A 17,807-nucleotide genomic window follows, 5' to 3' on the forward strand; every position below is an offset into this window, starting at 1 on the left:
GTGGGACATCGTCTCTAATTACAAATCAACCATGTGTGGATGATTAATAGGAAAGCAGCCGACTTGAAGCGTAGCAGCTTTAAAGGTATACTTTCAAATTAAACATGAGGAACTTTAATGTCATGGCAAATCTGTCTCACTCAGATGCATCTTCATATATAAATAAATACTTAGCAGTTGAGGACAATTGCTTATTTCTGCCTATCTTATTTTTTTACCTCCAAGAATATATTTAAGAATATTAAGGATAACATTATTTTTAGGTTAGTGTATCAAATGAATCTTTAAATCCCCTAACTTTAAAGGCTATACCTTTTGCATACTTCCAGACCAATTGTAAACTTTCAGTGGGTCACATGATTCTTTTATACAGCTTTTTGAAATCTTTTACAGTTTGTAGACTACCCAGATTTAAGTCTCCAGTACAGCTTATTTTGGCTGGAAAGTGTATGTTTCTGAATACATTACTGGCATGACTTACCACCCAGTGCCCAAAATATTCCTGTCAGCTTAGTTTTGTGCTTAAACTAATACAAATGAAGCTGTTGCTTAAAGGACAACCTCCATGAATGTGCAAGGTGCCATGCTTGTTTCAATACTTTTTCATCTCGGCTTTAAGGGTCTGGTGCCAGCGTTCTAGTGCTCCTTGTGACTGAGGATGGTAAGGACTAGACACAATGTGCTGAATAACCAGGGATTGCACGGTTTGTTTAAAAACTTTGGACTGAAAGTTCTTTCAGTTTGTACTACTTTTGTACGGTGGCCGGTAGAGGTCAAATGCTCAGCAACTGATGAAACGACAAACATTTAGAAAAAACCTGCAGCATATATAGAAACGCTGCACTTTCAAAAGCAAATGCAAACTACCACAACAAATGCAAAGGCTGCAAACGAAACAAACGCGCTGCAAATAGGCAAAAAAAACTGCATAAGCATCGAAAGCGCTGCAAGTACAGAAACGAAACTTAAGTCAAAACACACACCGGGGTTCTGCCCCACTTTCTACTGTGCGCAACACTTCTTTATAACATGTAGGGGGGAAAAACACACAAGTTTGAGAAATGAGGTCTTGTTGAGCGGTAGCTTTGCTAAGTTGGCTGCCCGGCTACCGGCACCGTTGCCCGGCTTGAGTAGGCTACGGGACTTCCGTCTGCCAGGATTTTGAACTTGTCAGGCCCGGGGCAGAGGGCTCTCCGTGGGTAAAGTGTCAGTGTTTGATGACAGGGAGAATGTTAAACTGTAGCAAAGAGATGAGTAGCGAGTTCAACTCGGACACCGTGGATGGTGAAAGCACGAAGTGTCAGGCTGGTAAAGCGGATGCAGAGGGATAAGTTGCAGCTGGAGCTCATAGCCCCAGAGGTAGCACTAGCTCCAGGCATCCCGGGGCTACAGCCACAGACCCACACTCGACTCTCGTCCCCGATGTCAAAATCCCAGTCTGACTCGTTTCAGTAACAGTGAAGTTATTCTGTGTCTTTCAACGATACAACTTCCCCTATCTAAACATAACTTTCTGTTCCTAGCTGTCTCTCTTACTCTATCTCGTAAATGAACAGATCCACAGCGCCCCTACAGGCCTGGAGCACTTCCGTTGAAGGCTGAACTTGCAGCGTTTCTGTGTTTGCAGTTGTTTTCTGGTTGTGTGTGTTTTGACTTAAGTTTAGTTTCTTTACTTGCAGCGCGTTTGATGCTTATGCAGTTTTTTTGTCTATTTGCAGCGCGTTTGTTTCGTTTGCAGCGCGTTTGTTTCGTTTGCAGCGCGTTTGTGTCTTTGCAGCGCGTTTGTGTCTTTGCAGCGCGCTTCATTCTTTGCATTTGTTGTGGTAGTTTGTGTTTGCTTTTGAAAGTGCAGCGTTTCTATATATGCTGCGCGTTTTTTCTAAATGTATGTCGTTTCATCAGCTGCTGAGCGTTTGACCTCTACCGGCCGCCATACTTTTGGAAGGCCAAACATGAAAAACGTTAGCATGGCCCTGGTTACAGTTGGTGAAGTGATTTTTACGGTGAGGAATGGCCTCAGGAAAACGAGTGGCAGAACAAATCAGTGAAAGGAGGACCTGATTTCCAGACCTAGACTTTGGAAGTGGGTCAACACAGACAACAGTAACATTCTCGAAAGGCTCTCACACTGCAGGTATGGGACTGAGATGGACAGGTGGTAGTACTACAAGTTTTGTAGAACCTCGACACATCAGATTTCAATCCTGGCCAGAAAAAATGTTGGAGAATGCGGGTATGAGTTTTTGTGATTCCTGCATGACCAGACCATGTCAAACTATAGAAGATTGTGACGGTACATGGAAAGGACATCTATCTGATACACAGTAACCCAGTCTTCTTCCTTACCTTCCTCTGTCAACTTAGGACAAGAAACCCACTTACTTATCAAAACCCCTTTTTTTTAATAAAAGGAATGTGATTCCTTCTCGTCTGCTTCTTCTCTAGCAGCAGAATAACGCATAGAAGTACAAGCATCAGCTTTTTGAGCTTCAATTAACAACTAAAGCATCACCGGCAGTGAGCTTGGGATCTGGTGACTGACAGAGAACACCTCAGCGTAACTTTTTGTCAGTTCATCTTGTTCTTCACTTGTGTCAGGAACATCCAAAACTTCAGGGCTAGACAGCGCTTTATCCCCGGCTATATCATTCCCCATCATGAGATCCACCCCTTTTATAGGAAATGATTTACGTGCAGCAACATTAAGGAATCCTGAGATCATTTTTGACCTGACATGCACACGATGAAGTGGGGCAGGTATGTAACCCAAATCTGGATACCACGCACTATGGTACGTGCTTTGCAGGACGATTCAGAACTGAGAGGCAGGAGTTCAGATATGAAAGACTATTACCCACGTGCAACAGATTCCAAACTTACACTGACAATTTTGTCATGCCTTCACAAGGAGTCAAGTGGTCCTTCTGCAGTGTCCCCCACTTGCATTCAGTCACTCGTTCCTCTCCTTGTAAGGTGCCAAGTGGCCCTGCCAGTCTGGTGATGGCCTGAACACGATCACAGTGTAGCTTCCTGTGAACCCACGTATAGGCTTAGTTATATCAGGAGCCTAACCACTCCCACTGCTCAATTGGCCTTTAGTGCCACCTTGATATTAAACACTTTCAGACAGTGGAACCAATGGGGTGGCGAATGGAAAGTGACATTGTCACAATACTGACATCATCCCCTGTGAATTTGAGCTTTGCTGGTAATTTAATCCCTCGGTAGCACTGCTCCACTGGCCCAGAGACGGAAATAGAAGGGCGGTAAATGGCAGCGAGGACGAAGATAGCAACAGAAAGAACAAGAGACATAGGAGGCCGGGGCAAAAGTTGACCTTCCATAATGTTAAAATACAAAATAAAAGCAGTCGAAACGTAATTCAGTGGGCTCCTTCTTTCAGACAGGATCAAAAGAAGTACTGGGGCGCACAAATCATTTAGGGCAAAACTGCATCCTCCTCAGAGTCAAATGCAGTGCGTGGAAACGTTAGTCCTTTGCACCAAAATACATTTGCCTAAAGTGATTTGTGAAATTCTGTTAAAGCAAAAATATAGATACCGTCTTGAACATATTAAAATATTTTAAGATACAAGCATCCATATCCGAGACTTATCAAAAATCTGTATGAACAAACTAAAACCAGTTTAGTCTCCTTTGTTTAATGATCCTCACTGTTTACAGCTCCCTGCTTCCTGTTCCCTCCCTCAGACATTTCCCACACTCAAGATTTGTTGACTTTCTGTTGATGTTGACTTGTTTCTGTGGAGCCGGGACTTGGACTGACTGAAGCTGGGTGAGATCACACACGTCGATTCCAGCACCCTCTTTTATTCTCCCCAGAGGCCTCGCTCCTCTCAGATCGAGAATGTCACTTATCTCATGCTTTGTGCTTTGTTTTGATGTCATCAACATTTATTGTTCCTCATGATTACATTCATCCTGAAGTGCATTGGGGGACAAGTCTTAACATGGTTGTACCCTATATGATGTAAATAATATGAGGTGTGTAGAAAGACAATCTGAGGGCAAAGAGCAGTTTGGCTTTACTTATACCTGAGTTTGATCTTGTATTGCACATATTGTACATTGTCTTGGTATAGATCAGGGTGTAGATATATATTTTATATTATAGACATTTATTGGATTTTAACACATTATTTTAAGAAATTCCCTTCTATTTTTTGTATCAATATTTCATATTTATCAATAAATAAATACAATTAAATTAGCCAATAATTAATTACGGAATATATTTTAGTATAGTTCAATGACACAAGTTAACATGATTACAGCTAAACTCGTAGATGATGAGATGCCAGCCTGCTAATGTTTTGCCAGTTAGCATTAGCATTATAAAGATGCTAGGGGATTTTCTCTGATTGAATGTAATCACTGCTTATTTAGTTATTTAGAACAACAGTTCAAATTATCAAGACAACATTTTTTTAAATGAATAGTTTAAGCTACAAATGATCAGTATGTAAATAATCAGTAAATCCAGCTTAGTTGAGGCTATAACAGGAATAGCTTGCTACTAGTGTTGTTGTTTTTCTGTTTTGGCTGAGTGCTGTAAATCTAGTTGAATATCTGTTCATGGGAAAAAAACAAGACCCCAACTTAATGACGCCTCTTTTCTGTAAATTATAGACAGGCAAAAATGTTCTGAAAGTGAAGTGAAAGGTCGAAACAGTTTGAATGTCAGACTTGCTGACAATGTTTTAAAATAAACTGCTGAGTTTTCCTGACTGTGTTCTTTGTGGCTGGGCTTTACTCATTCATAATGTGGATAGTGTGGTTGACGTAATAATTGGGTGGTGGACACTGCTGAGCTATTACTTACATCTGAGTTTGTACCACCGGTGACAGCTTGACTGCTGCTTTTTTGTTTGTTTGAGGCTGCGATTTGTTGCTACACTAATGGGAATGAGAGAATGTAGGCATACTGACGGCACAGCTTCAACAAAGCAAAAATATGACTTCAATTGAAAGCTTTAGTTATCTTGTACAGGTTGTTCTGTACTACTGTGCTGGTAAAATCCTGTTTTTACACTGTTTGCTCGGTGCATGTGTACACTTGTATAATTATCCATCCACCAGACCATTCAAAAAACTTTCTTTGAATCTCCGAATTCCTTCAGCGGGGCTACGATTTGCATGAAAAGAGACCAATGAGAACGGGGCCCCTATCCTGTTTTCCTCCCTTTGTTCTGCCATTCTTTTATTCCAAATTCTTCCAACAATATGCTCCTTCCTCACTCGCAAGTCCTGCACCAATGTTTATTGTCACTACATAGGGAACAGACCTTATTTCCCTCAATGTCCTGGAGGTTTATAACATGGTAACAGATTGAAAAATCTGAAAAAGGGGGTTTGAAAACTGTTGTCACTAAAAAATACAAAAAGTCATTTTTAATGAGAAGCACATCTTCATGTATTTATCTGTACAGCCAGATACTTTGGATTTAGCTTTGAGCCACAGCTTTGTGTTGTTTGGCCTCCCTCAACACACTGTGTCTATATTTACCAAGCCGCAGCTCTGCAACAGGCTTTTAACTTGAAAGTTAGGTAACTATTACCAAGAAGAGGCTCCATGGCAACAAAAGATTATGAGCTTAACCTGCACCTATGCTAACTTGCGCTGCTGGTCCAGATTGTGTCCTGTGTATGCAGCTGCAGTGTGCGATGTTTCCAAAGGGGGCGTGCTGACCTTTTGACATCGTCCCCAGCGCGCAGTAATCCTGTTAGATCTGGCTGTCTAGCCCAGAATGAGATGATTAATCGACAGTGATTCTGCAGAAGTTCTTCAACCAGAAAGAGTTGTAGAGTGTCACAGTTTGAGCACATAGTTCCATAGATGTAAGTGTGTAGGCGGGAAGCAAATGAGCCGTCATTTGTCTCAGGAATCTCACTAATGACACACAAATACACACAAATAAATAGTAAGTAATGTTTAATGTATATTTTAATTAATTTGCTTGGTAAATTCACCTCTTATAAAGTTTAATCTTGTACTATACAATGGAGAAACACAAAATAATTCATTGAATACATTAAAACCATCAGTTAGGAGACAACTCATACAGTAATGGAGTAAGCCGAGGAATTTACTTGAAATGTCATGAAGATGTATCCCTGAATCAAAACTTCCAGAAGCAAATAAAATGCAAGGCACAATCTTGGCTCTTTTGAAGGTGAGGTCTTCATCCCTTTCACAATCCACCGTCATCCTGTAACAGGACAGAAGTCACATGTTTATGTGTTCTGTTTGGGACAGGACGTGATCTCACAGATGACTGACAGTGCTGTAAATGAATATGAGCATCATGTGGGCATTTGTTGATGCAATACATTTTGTGGAAATCTGGGAAAATGAAACAAATGGAGCACAAAGAGAGTTTAGATTGTTCGTGCCTCGTTAGTGTTCATATGCATTATGTTTGAGATCGAGTGAAAGTCAGCACAAATACCTTCTTCAGTCATCACTATATGTTCAACCAGGCGTTATATCCAAGTTTAATTTTCAACCCGCTGATATATTTTTGTTCAAAAGCACATGACCAAAGTTATATTTTGACGATTTTCAGTTTACTTATTTAACACTTATGTTGAGTCACAATGTTTAAGTCCCTTTGTGCTAATGGCTGGTCAACAGATTGAAAATAAAAAAGTACTTTGTTTCAGAAGAATTGACTTAAAGATAAATCAGAGCATTGCTTCTTTTCAGAAAAAAAGGTGTAACATGTGTTTTTTATGCATTTTCAACCTTTCGATTCCTAATGTGTGGGGTTTAAGGTGTATGTTAGGGTTTTACATCGGCTTATTGACTTTCCTGCTGAGGGGTAAAACTATGCTGATGAGCTTAGTGCAAACAAATCGAGAGTTTGCTTGGCTCTGTGAGCTATCTTTAAACAATCCAACTCCTTATTTGAGAATGCACTTACCTGCTTTTTTTCCAGGGAGAGTTGGCAAGCTAGCAGCTCCTACTTAGTCTGGCTTTACAAAACGTTTTAGAGCTCATTCCTTTGAATGGAGGTTTACGTTTCAATTTTATTGTTTTTTGTAAAAGTGAAATCTGTTTTAAAAGAGGAATTAGAAGTTTGGTTTAATCTAACCAGCTGTAATCTACAGCTGCCAACCAATTAGCTTAGCTTTACATAACAACTAAAAACAAGAAGAGAGCTGTCCCTCTACTGACCACGATCACCTCTAAAGTTCATTGATCAACTCTTTTCTTTCTCTTTTTTTGACAACAGTGCAAAAAGACACAAAAAGTGAAAATGTATCCTTTATATTGGTGGCTCTTAACTCATCTAGCCTCAGGACCCACCACCAACTCCTTCGTGAAAAACCGCGACCCAAATTACTGATATTTTTTCGTACAATCAGATTTCTTTACTGATAAATTGTGCAGCTCGGACCTCAGTCGGTACAAAACGTGTGACAGAAGCAAGAAACTGAACAAAACAAAAGTCGCTTCACAGACTCTCTTTTTTCAAGGCACACTATCGCGACCCACTGAAAATAGCTCTACGACCCACCAGCTGAGAACCACTGCTTTATATTACTCTCATGTCTGTCCACTAAATTTAAGCTAGTAGCTGTATAAGCTGGAATGCTAAGTCTTCTTCCTGCATATGGAGAATAAGCTTAATTTAACTTAGGGTTAGTTTTTTTTCTTTTTTAGCCTTCAGGCGTATTAAACATGCAGACTGAAAAGACAACTGTCTGTTACCTAGCAACTAACTGAGAGCGTGGTGACATCACATCTGGACAAACCGTGAATACAATGAGTAAGGACACCATGAAATAACATTTAACAAGCTGGTTATCTTCGTGTAAAGACTAGGGACCGTCCCATTTTTGTCTGTTGGATCCTTAGAGCTGCTTCGATAAGACACAACATGTCAAACAATTCACTTAGCTTGAACGAGTGCATTTGGTACATGCACACCTGATATGTTGTGCCACTCTTACTACAATCCCTGCCAATCTACCCACTTCCTTGGGCACATATTATGGGCAGTGGTCAAATATACCACACATTTCCCTTTCCTGTTTTCCATCAGCTGTGGACCTGATAGAAACCCAGAATTTCAAAACAGCAGAAAAGAAACACTGTAGGCTATGCTGTAAGGAAATGTCTTTTGTAGCTGGCGCACTATGAGGAACAAAAATATGCTGTTTCAAATTGGCTTGGTTAAATTTGATCCAGTACTTCCCACTTTTATATCCAATATGGATCCTTTGAATATCTTTTATGACCTGTGGGACCTCCTTTTTTGAGATATCACGATTTGTTCACCTACATCTTTGCTGTCCCGACAGTCCCCGCAGATGCATCCTATGCAGCCGTTGATCACCTGGATGCCGCAGAGCACCAGCTGCAACATCCCTACTGCCAGTAAAATGGAGAACAGGACGACATGCCACATCACTGCGTTCTTGGGGAACTCGCAGATTGTCCACATAGTCTGGTTTGTGAGGTAGCTGCCATTACCACTGCAAAGGAGAACAGTAACAGAAACATAAACAGTGGCCAAGACACAATCGACAAAAAAAAAACTATTTATGGAAAATGTGAAGCAGGCCAAGTTTTGGAGATGAAACAAAATGTCAGTCAGGAGGTAATGGGAACAAGTACAGAGTTGAGAAAAAAACATGTGGAAAAAAAAAGAGAACAAACTTTTAAAAGAAATATCAAGAGTTTTACTTGAGAAGCATTAGAATAAATTGTCAAATATTTAAGAAATTGAGTGACATTTCGTGAAATCTTCTGTTTCACTTTTGCCACGAGTAAGATGTGAAAATTGTTTAGTAACATGTCATTGCATATATATATATATATATACAGTGTATATATCTTCAGACGCTGTTAGCTTAGCACCAAGACAAAAACTGCCAGTTGTGCTCTGACCAAAGATAACACATTTTGCCAACTAGTGACTGTACTGCTCACGTTATCTCACTGCTTTTACCCTTACATGTTTAAAACAACACATCAGCCCACATGGTGTTTTCTGTGTGTGTTTTTGCCCATATTCCCAATTTCTATTCCAAACAAACGCCTAATCATTTGCTAGGTACAGCTTTATGTTGATAGTCAAGAGTGGTGATGACCTACTCCTCTTTAAAAAATTAAAAAATCACTTTAGAGGGTGTTTTTTTAAAAGTGCTGAAAACTGCAGCTTTTTTGTCACCTACAGTTCAATAAGCACTTGATTCAGCAGATTTCTTATGACTTATTCAACATTTTATCTATAAATGTATCTAATTCAAAATAGAAGACAAAAGTCAATCAGATAACGGATTAAACTGTATTTACCAGATAAAATGGTTATGACGGTCTATAAAATCTAGCCGGATAAGATTTGATATTTTTGAACAATAGTCTGAAAAAAACCAAAAACTGGTTTCAGTACTATTAGACATACTGATTAACTAAACAGTTATTTTTTCACCCTCCACAGTAGAATTGAAACTGAATGTGTGGTTAATAGAAGAAGTCTGCTCTGAAAAAAACAGATACAGAAAAGGGGAAATTGAGGTTTGAAGGAGGAAGGACAATTTGAGGTTAAACATTATCATCACACAGTGGTTCCCTCTCTTCTAGAATCTGGCGTCCTTTTTATCTGCTGTCATCAGGAACAACATTACATATTAACAAGACACTTTTCCTTGTTAATTATTGTTACAATCAGCTGATGGGCCTCAATCAAGTGATTCATTCTTTTCTGCTTAAGCTAAAACAAAAAGCCTCAGTGGTGCCAGTCCTGTTATGCTTTTAGCATTATCACTTTAGCTGGGCCTTGTGTTGTTTTGGGGCCAGTGAGGAAGTATAATTGAGCAATTGTTCCTTAACTGCAAAACCTAAGAATGCTAATCTGTAGCTTAGCCAGACCTATGATCAAGCTAAAACAAGAAAAGAAAACAGGTTTTCTCTGGCAAGAGAGTTCAAGAGAGGATGCAATCTGACACAAAACTGAATGGTTTGTCCAGTCTGCCACCTAGTGGATTTTAAATGTGATTCATCGATTATGAAGAGCAGAAAGTTCTCTGCTTGTCTAAAAAGAATAAAATGAGTAAATGTGTCCAAAGGAGACTGAGAAGTGCAAACATACCAGAAAAAATGAGTACAGGCTGCAAAACAACAATTATCATAGGAAAATTCTCTACAGAAAAATGACTTTAGAATATGTTTGTTATAGTCGACAAACACTCACAGGTTTTCAAATGGATATTTCCATTGGTCCTCCACCTCACATTTGGGTCCAATAGCCAGACCAGCTGAGGCCACACTGGTGCAGTAGATCGCTCCGACCAATCCAAAAGCAGAGGAGAAAACGGAGCTCAACATCTGGAGGAAAGATGGGAACACAGACTTATTTTACTTTTTCTTTTCACAGAGGAATAAATGCTGGTTTCTTTGAGACCTTACAGTGGCTGTACCCTTTCAGGAGTTTAGTTTTCTTGTTTGTGAATTCTCTATAATTGACTTTTTTGTTGCTCATTTTGTCTTGCACATTAATGTGTTAAACATTTCCACAAATGAAGTCAGGCTGCATGGGAATTAACAAATGGTGTCCTTAAAATATACAATACAATGTTGGGGGATATAAAGTACTGTTACTTTGTCAATATTTGAAGATAAAATTGTCTTTTGGCCTACTTTGTCTGAAAATATAAATAAATACAAAGTTTATAAGATGATCTTTTGAAAAGGTCAATCCACTAATTTGTTTCTTTCAGGACATCCATTATATGGTCTTCCATATCTGTTGAGATGCATCAGATTGATCCAGAGATCATAAAGATACCCTAACCCTCATTTCATCCAAGCACACTGAACAAACTCTATCCGCAGAGGTAGACCAAGAAAAATAGTTGACCGTTGGTACTGTCCAGAGAGATCTGGGAGGGAGGCAACGGGAGTGTGTTGTATCCTATGTCATCATGTTGAGAGAGGTGCTGGAGAAAATGGGCGAGCTGACCCAATCACATGTTGTTTTGGATCAGCAGCACCAGAAGTCCTGGTACGACAAGTCAGCCCAGCAGAGATCCTTCGACCCACGACAGAAAGTGCTGGTCTTCTTCCTAGTGATGAGAACAAACTGCTGGACAAAGGGCAAGGACCGTTTCAAATCCTGAAGAAACTTGAGCCAACTATATATAATATATATATATATATATATATATATATATATACATATAAGTGGTACAGGGACCTGAGAGAAAAACAGAAGTGTGCTGGATGAAGAGGAAGTGGATGAGCAATACGGTATTTATCTCCCTCTCCTCGGTTGGGCATGGCTCTACTCAAAGACCTGACTGGATCCCAGAGTCCCAATCAGATCTGGACAGAGGAGGCAGTGGCAGCTTTCCATGACATCCAGAAATCACTAAGTAAGCAACCTGTTCTCTACAGCCCAACCTTTGACAAACATTTGATTCTGCAAACTGATTCTTCTAACAGGGGTTTCGGAGGGACCTCAGGAGGATCGGCTACATCAGCCGAAAACTGTTCCCCAGAGAGGTTCAGTATTCGACAGTGGAGAAGGAGGCATTGGCTATCAAGTGGGCCCTTGATTCCTTCCGGGACTATACCTCCTTGGCCAAGATTTCACCCTGGAGACAGATCACAAGGCACCTCAATGGATGGAGAGGATGAAGGACACAAACGGAAGAATCACCCGCCGGTATCTGGCACTCTGATAAAGTGACTAATGTACTACTCAGATCACAACGACAAACTCACTGTATAAACTTTATCATCGATGACCCGCTTTGAGTGTGGGCTAGTGCACGCAAGGTGTAGAGAGCGAGCATGGAGACGGGGAAACATGATTGGTTCATTACATTGGTACCTCATGGCAGACATCGGTCAAAGTGTTTACAGGCTTTCGTTCCTTTTCCAGAGAACATGAGTTATTAATGTCTGTCAGGACCTAAAGACAATTTCAACCAAAATCTGAAAAAGTGTATTTCAGGAAAATGACCAACCCTGCCTTTAAGTTGACCTCTTTTATATGCCTAGTTCTTCTAATTTGGTTTGTAAGCTTGGTTTTCTTTTTTGGGGGGTAAAATAAAAAACCCACTCTTTAAAATAACTCCTGTGTCTCGTGCCTTACTGCTTTGTCCCTAACAATAACAATGCAAAGTTGAGAAAGTAAGGTAAGAGTTCAAACTGTATCTGAAAATCTAAAATGAAATTTGATATGATTTTATAAAAATGTTCTTTGCTTGCAGACATCCTTTTTTAGAAGTCTCCACAGTGGGCCAATTTGCATTCTACTTCCTGCTTATGAAGGAGAAGTGAGGACCTCTAAAGGCTACTTCTGTTAAACATATTTAGAACACAAACTCTTATTCTGCTGTTCAATAACTGCTGTGGTTTAAAGGGTCTAAAACAGTGAAGTCAAGTACAATAAGGAAGTTAAAAAATATAAAATAAGGATGTTAAAAAATATATACCATGTTTGTATAGTCCTTAATGTGTCCAGTCATTTCACTGAAATGACAATCTTTTTATGACTTTACTCACCCGGCATCGGTTTCCACAACAACCTGCTCCACAGCAACCCTTGCCCCCAGCCCTGATAGCCGAACAGCTCGGACACAGGATCTGAAAAGTTGAACATATACATTTTCTCACTATTGTTAAGAGTATCACAGGTTACATACTAGAAGTATTATGTAGGTCCCTCAGCATCAAATGTGGGTGTCCTTGTGTGACTGTTCCCTTATCTCTTAAACCAAATATTTGCAAATCCTGAATTGGATTTTCCCTCTCCTCTCATCCCAGCAGTCACTGACATCAAACATCCACTGAATTCAGAGCAGGAATGAAAAAAAAAAACGAACTTCCTGGTCACTGCTCCACACTGTATTATCACAGCAATAACAATGCTGCCTTCAGCAAGATTCAAAGGTCTCTCTGATATATTAATGAGATACGTTTTATGAATCATATATTGTCCTTGTAAACCTTTAAAACAGTGAGATAATTCTGCAAGAAACTCACAATCATCTGCGGGATGTGTGTGGGTCCTTGGGGGAGAATATCTAAATTGCATCAAAGTTTCTCCAAATTTCTCCTCAGAAAAATCTGTATATCATGAAGCTAATGCTAGGTTCCCTTTTTTTTTTAAAGGTCAAAGTTCAAGTACAAAACCACAATGTAAAACTTCTCCCTTACAAATAATAGAATTTCTTTATAAAGTTTTATTAACAAAGTGAACCAAAAGAAAAAGTAGTTATTGTCTGCGGTTAAAAAAGGATAGTACATCATTTGATGAAGGTGAAGCAAATTAAATTCTCGTTAGTTTAATCTGTCGGCCTCTCATTTGTTTTGTTTTATCTTGTGTTTTTAATTTTTTTAAAAACAATGCAGTTGAGTAAATGAAGTATGTTCTGTTCAAACAGTAGTGGGTTGAAGAATGATTGAATTGAAGTATCATACAGCATCAAGTCAAAATCTTCTTCAATCCTACAAAACATTTAGCAGACGCTTTTGTCCATAGTGATGAAGATTCTCAGAATTACACTCTGTAATAAATTCAAGTAGTATTTTTTTCTTTGTTTCATTTCCTCCATAGACTTTTATTCATTATTCCTTTGAAAGTGTAGATGTTTTTTTTTGTCTTTTTTTTAAGTTTTTGTCAGTCGGGACTTTGACTGACATCTCAATTATTCTCAAAATGATACTCCGTCACAATTTATGAATAATTACTTGAAATAAACGGGGTTTTCTATCAGTATATCAACTCAATGTTAAAGATGAAGCAAAACCAAAGTAACATGAAAATATGTGACACAATTCTGGTGTGTTTATACAAAAGGCCTTTTGTATAAGACTGTAAGACTCCACTTTAAATCCATTGAAGCACACAATGAGATTTGACAGATTTACCCATTTCTGAGACAACGACATAAAAAAATAAACATTAAACCACACAATGAAATATCAAACCAGCCTTTTTAAATGTACACGGTTGTTACTTACAAAAAGGCCTCCTCCAATGAGCCCCCCCATGAGCCAAACCTGCAGGGAGATCTGGTCATTTTCCAGATTATTCCCATCAGGGAAGAACAGCAGCAGGTTGGAGATCATGCAGATGAACGCAGACGGCAGCAGAATCAAGCCCACCAGGCGGGCACATTTCCCCGTACAACACATCGTTGTATAACTTATTTTCTTTCCTGTTTCTGCTCCTTCTCTGTTTCTACCCTCTCTTCGAGTGTGTTTCAGTCAAAAGGAAGTCAGTGCAAAGTGGGCGAAACCAAAAAAAAGGAGGCGTACGAGAAAAGCACTCCCACGCAGTGAAAGTCTAATACAAGCATCGATAGTTAGAGCAGGATGGAGACGGAGAGAGAGCAAAGGCTGACTGGTGTGGCTGCAATGTTATCTGATTTTATAGCTGTTAATCTAATACAAGGGTCACAGATACAAAATGAAAAAGAAAAGCAATGGCAAAATGTACTCTCCTAATTGTCAAGGTTCATTTACTGACATAAAGAGAAACTTAAAAAAAGGGGGAAGGTTATCGATGTGGTGTTTTTTCTTGTGTGTTGAAGGGGCTCTAACATGGAGTCCGATGCACTTTGGTTCCAGTTGGTATCAGTCTGTTCTATTTATGGCCTTGTGACAACACAAGAGAGGGCTGGCCAACAGAACGCCTTAATAAATCAATAAAGATGTCGGCCTATCTGTTAAAGATGGGGTGTGGGGTGGTATATGTTTATAACTCTATACACAAACTGTCCTCAGAGGAAAATTTGGTCCCTGGAAAACTGTTAAGAGATAAGATGCTACACGAGAAGTTATGGTGGGGGGTGAAACTGTGACTCTCCTGGTAGCTTTGATCTCCTGGTAACAGTGTTCTAGGGACCCATTTTTTTTCTTTGAGTAAAGTTTGTGTATTTAGTTCAGAAAATAAAGCATAAAACTGTTTCTCCAACTTTCAAATTTCACCACCAAATCTCCAGAGTGCACCTTTAAGTTTGTAATTAGGCATGAATTGCGTATGGGGCAATTTTAGTTCAGTCAGGAGAGACAAATAAATGAATCAAATAAATATTCATTCCACATGTATGATATTGAATTATTTTCAGAGAATCTTTGGCGCTTGAACTCTGCATGGAGACAGGGTGATGAAAGATGTCTGCCCTGAGCAGCAGCAGGATCTGTCCCCCCCCCACCCCCCGTCGTTAAAGCTGATGATGTCATCTGAGGCTGATTGGGATGAAAAGCTGATCATACAAAAATATCAAACAGCACGCACGTCTGAAAAAGTGGAGTTGAATGGGTGCTGGACTAAACCTCCAAAGACAGAGATACACTAAGTCCGCACAACAGAAGCTGCTCTGATTAAATATGGATGGGGAGTTATCACCACATGGGTTTTCTTTTTGATTGTGAACTGTCTTTTGAAGCACATATTACAGTAATAAATCCTTCTTTTCCCTCAGAGCAAGGAAACCTCTCGTTTCATCTTCCTTTGCTTTTATTGGATTGTGGTGATGTGCTGTATATGGGCGCCTCGTGTCAAATGTTAACATGTCATTGGACACCGTGAATCACTGTGTTGTAGACGCTTGACTCATCACTGTGACCTGTACACTAAATCTGATTGGCCATCCTTGAGTGTGCACATGGCTGAGTCTCATTTATAAAGCTCTTCTTGGTTTAGTTCCATCGTATTTATGTTCTTACCTTTAAAAAACCAGAAGCCACTATTGCTTGCGTTCCGGTGATGTTTTTAAAATGTCTGTTCCTCGTGTCCGCACTGAGCTCGGGAAAAGAGCGTTTAGTTGTGCTGCTCCCTCTGCATGGAGCTTTCTCCAAAATGACTTGAATATGGCATTTCGCTTTAAGCCTCTGGCTCGATCTTAGAAGACAAAAAACACGAGACAATTGGACAGTGCCTGTGTTTCTGAATTGTAATCTGTCATCATTACTCTGCACTTTATCTGTGAACTAATATGCACATTGTAAATGTTGTTTTCTCTTAACTTGTTGTTTGTTTCTTAATCATGCAATATTTATTATGACGTGTGCTGCTGCCCTCTTGGCCAGGTCACCCCGTGTGAAAGAGATCTTGATCTCAATGGGTTAATTACCATTTTAAAAAAAGGTTTAATAAAAATGTTTTGGGCCCTCGCCCTTCATCAGACAACATGAAAAGCTGATCCAACTGAAGAATGGGGTTGATGAAAATTGCTGAAAATGTCATTTTAGGGTGAAGTGATCAAGGAGCCGACCAAACTGTGAGGACTGGGTTGACCAGAAGAAGGCTGACGATGTGAGCTGAGGCTGGTGATGAAGCTCAACTGCGAAGGTTTGGTGGTGATGGGGAGGTGGAGGGAGTCATTTGTGTAGCTGAGGTTGTATCACTTGTTTCCTGTAATTGTGATATGAGTGAAGGAAAAAAACATAGCACACAGGATAGACTGTCTTAACTCTGACACGAGTTATCTTTGGTAAGTATATGTCCAGTTATCAACATGTTATACTTTAATGTCCACATGTTTATTTCCCATATCACTTCCACTGTCAACAGGTGTTGTATATTTCAAGAAGTGCCTTCATACCTTAAATTTAAAAAAAAATACAACCACCATAAGTGTGTTTGTTTTCTGGTGTTGATCCTCATCATCTATCAGCCCAACTATGACCATGCAGCTATGACAGATGGTCTGTAATAAATCTGTACACGTTCGCTTTCTGGATTGCAGTGTGCGGGTCATTTATGATCTGTCTCTTCCTCTGCGAAAGGCTGGTTTATTGTGTGATGATGAGTACTGCACCAACAAACAATAAAGTTTATAGGAATGGATGGGGCAAGGAGAGATGATCAAAGATTAAGACAGCACTTTTTTATATATAAAGAGCTGACGTTTACAATAAGCTTTATTATTTAATGTGTCCTTATAGTCTCTTATAATCATTTTTTAATTATGTCTGTAAAATAAAAATGCTTCTTTATTTGTAGTCTCTTTCTCTTGTTCATTGTCCCCCCACTTTTTTTCTTCAGTTGGTGATCTCAGCCTATAGCCTACCTACGATATCTTTGTTGTATTAGAATAGAATAGAATAGAATAGAATGTCTTTATTGTCATTATACAATTGTACAACGAAATTATTTGGCTTCACCTTAAAGTGCACACACATACAAGCATCCACAGCTAAAAACAACAAAAGAAGAACATTTAAAAAAAGGAACTCTCATTCAGGTAGGATGGGCAATGTATGGTAGGAGTTATTTACAGGTAGTAGCATAACAGAATATAAATAGATATTGCAGAAATATAAAATAAATATATCACAGTATGAAATGTAAAATTATTGCAGAAATATAAAATTAGATAAATATTGCACAGTATGAAATGTAAGATATTGCAGAAATATAAAATAAATATTGCACAGTATGAAATGTAAATATTGCAGAAATATAAAATAAATATTGCACAGTATGAAATGTAAATATTGCAGAAATATAAATAAATATTGCACAGTATGACATGTAAGATATTGCAGAAATACAAGATAAATATTCCACAGTATGAAATGTAAGATATTGCAGAAATACAAGATAAATATTCCACAGTATGAAATGTAAGATATTGCAGAAATACAAGATAAATATTCCACAGTATGAAATGTAAGATATTGCAGAAATATAAAGTAAATATTGCACAGTATGAAATGTAAATATTGCAGAAATATAAATAAATATTGCACAGTATGAAATGTAAGATATTGCAGAAATACAAGATAAATATTGCACAGTATGAAATGTAAGATATTG

At 38.9% G+C, this 17,807-nt stretch overlaps 1 protein-coding gene across 1 annotated transcript in view; it reads right to left on the minus strand.

The window, feature by feature from the left end:
- Positions 1-5,936: 5,936 nt before the first annotated feature.
- tm4sf5 (transmembrane 4 L six family member 5) overlaps positions 5,937-17,807 on the minus strand; it is a 394,180-nt gene continuing 382,309 nt past the window's right edge. The window contains exons 2-6 of the mRNA XM_061030908.1: positions 14,003-14,205; positions 12,542-12,622; positions 10,224-10,357; positions 8,310-8,502; positions 5,937-6,230 (exon numbers count right to left, since the gene is read on the minus strand). Of these exons, the coding sequence (XP_060886891.1) occupies positions 6,213-6,230; positions 8,310-8,502; positions 10,224-10,357; positions 12,542-12,622; positions 14,003-14,176 (600 nt within the window). The 5' untranslated portion in view covers positions 14,177-14,205 and the 3' untranslated portion in view covers positions 5,937-6,212. The remainder of the gene's footprint in view (positions 6,231-8,309; positions 8,503-10,223; positions 10,358-12,541; positions 12,623-14,002; positions 14,206-17,807) is intronic.

The sequence above is a fragment of the Labrus mixtus genome, chromosome 23 (genome assembly GCF_963584025.1).
Source record: "Labrus mixtus chromosome 23, fLabMix1.1, whole genome shotgun sequence".
NCBI lineage: Eukaryota > Metazoa > Chordata > Actinopteri > Labriformes > Labridae > Labrus > Labrus mixtus.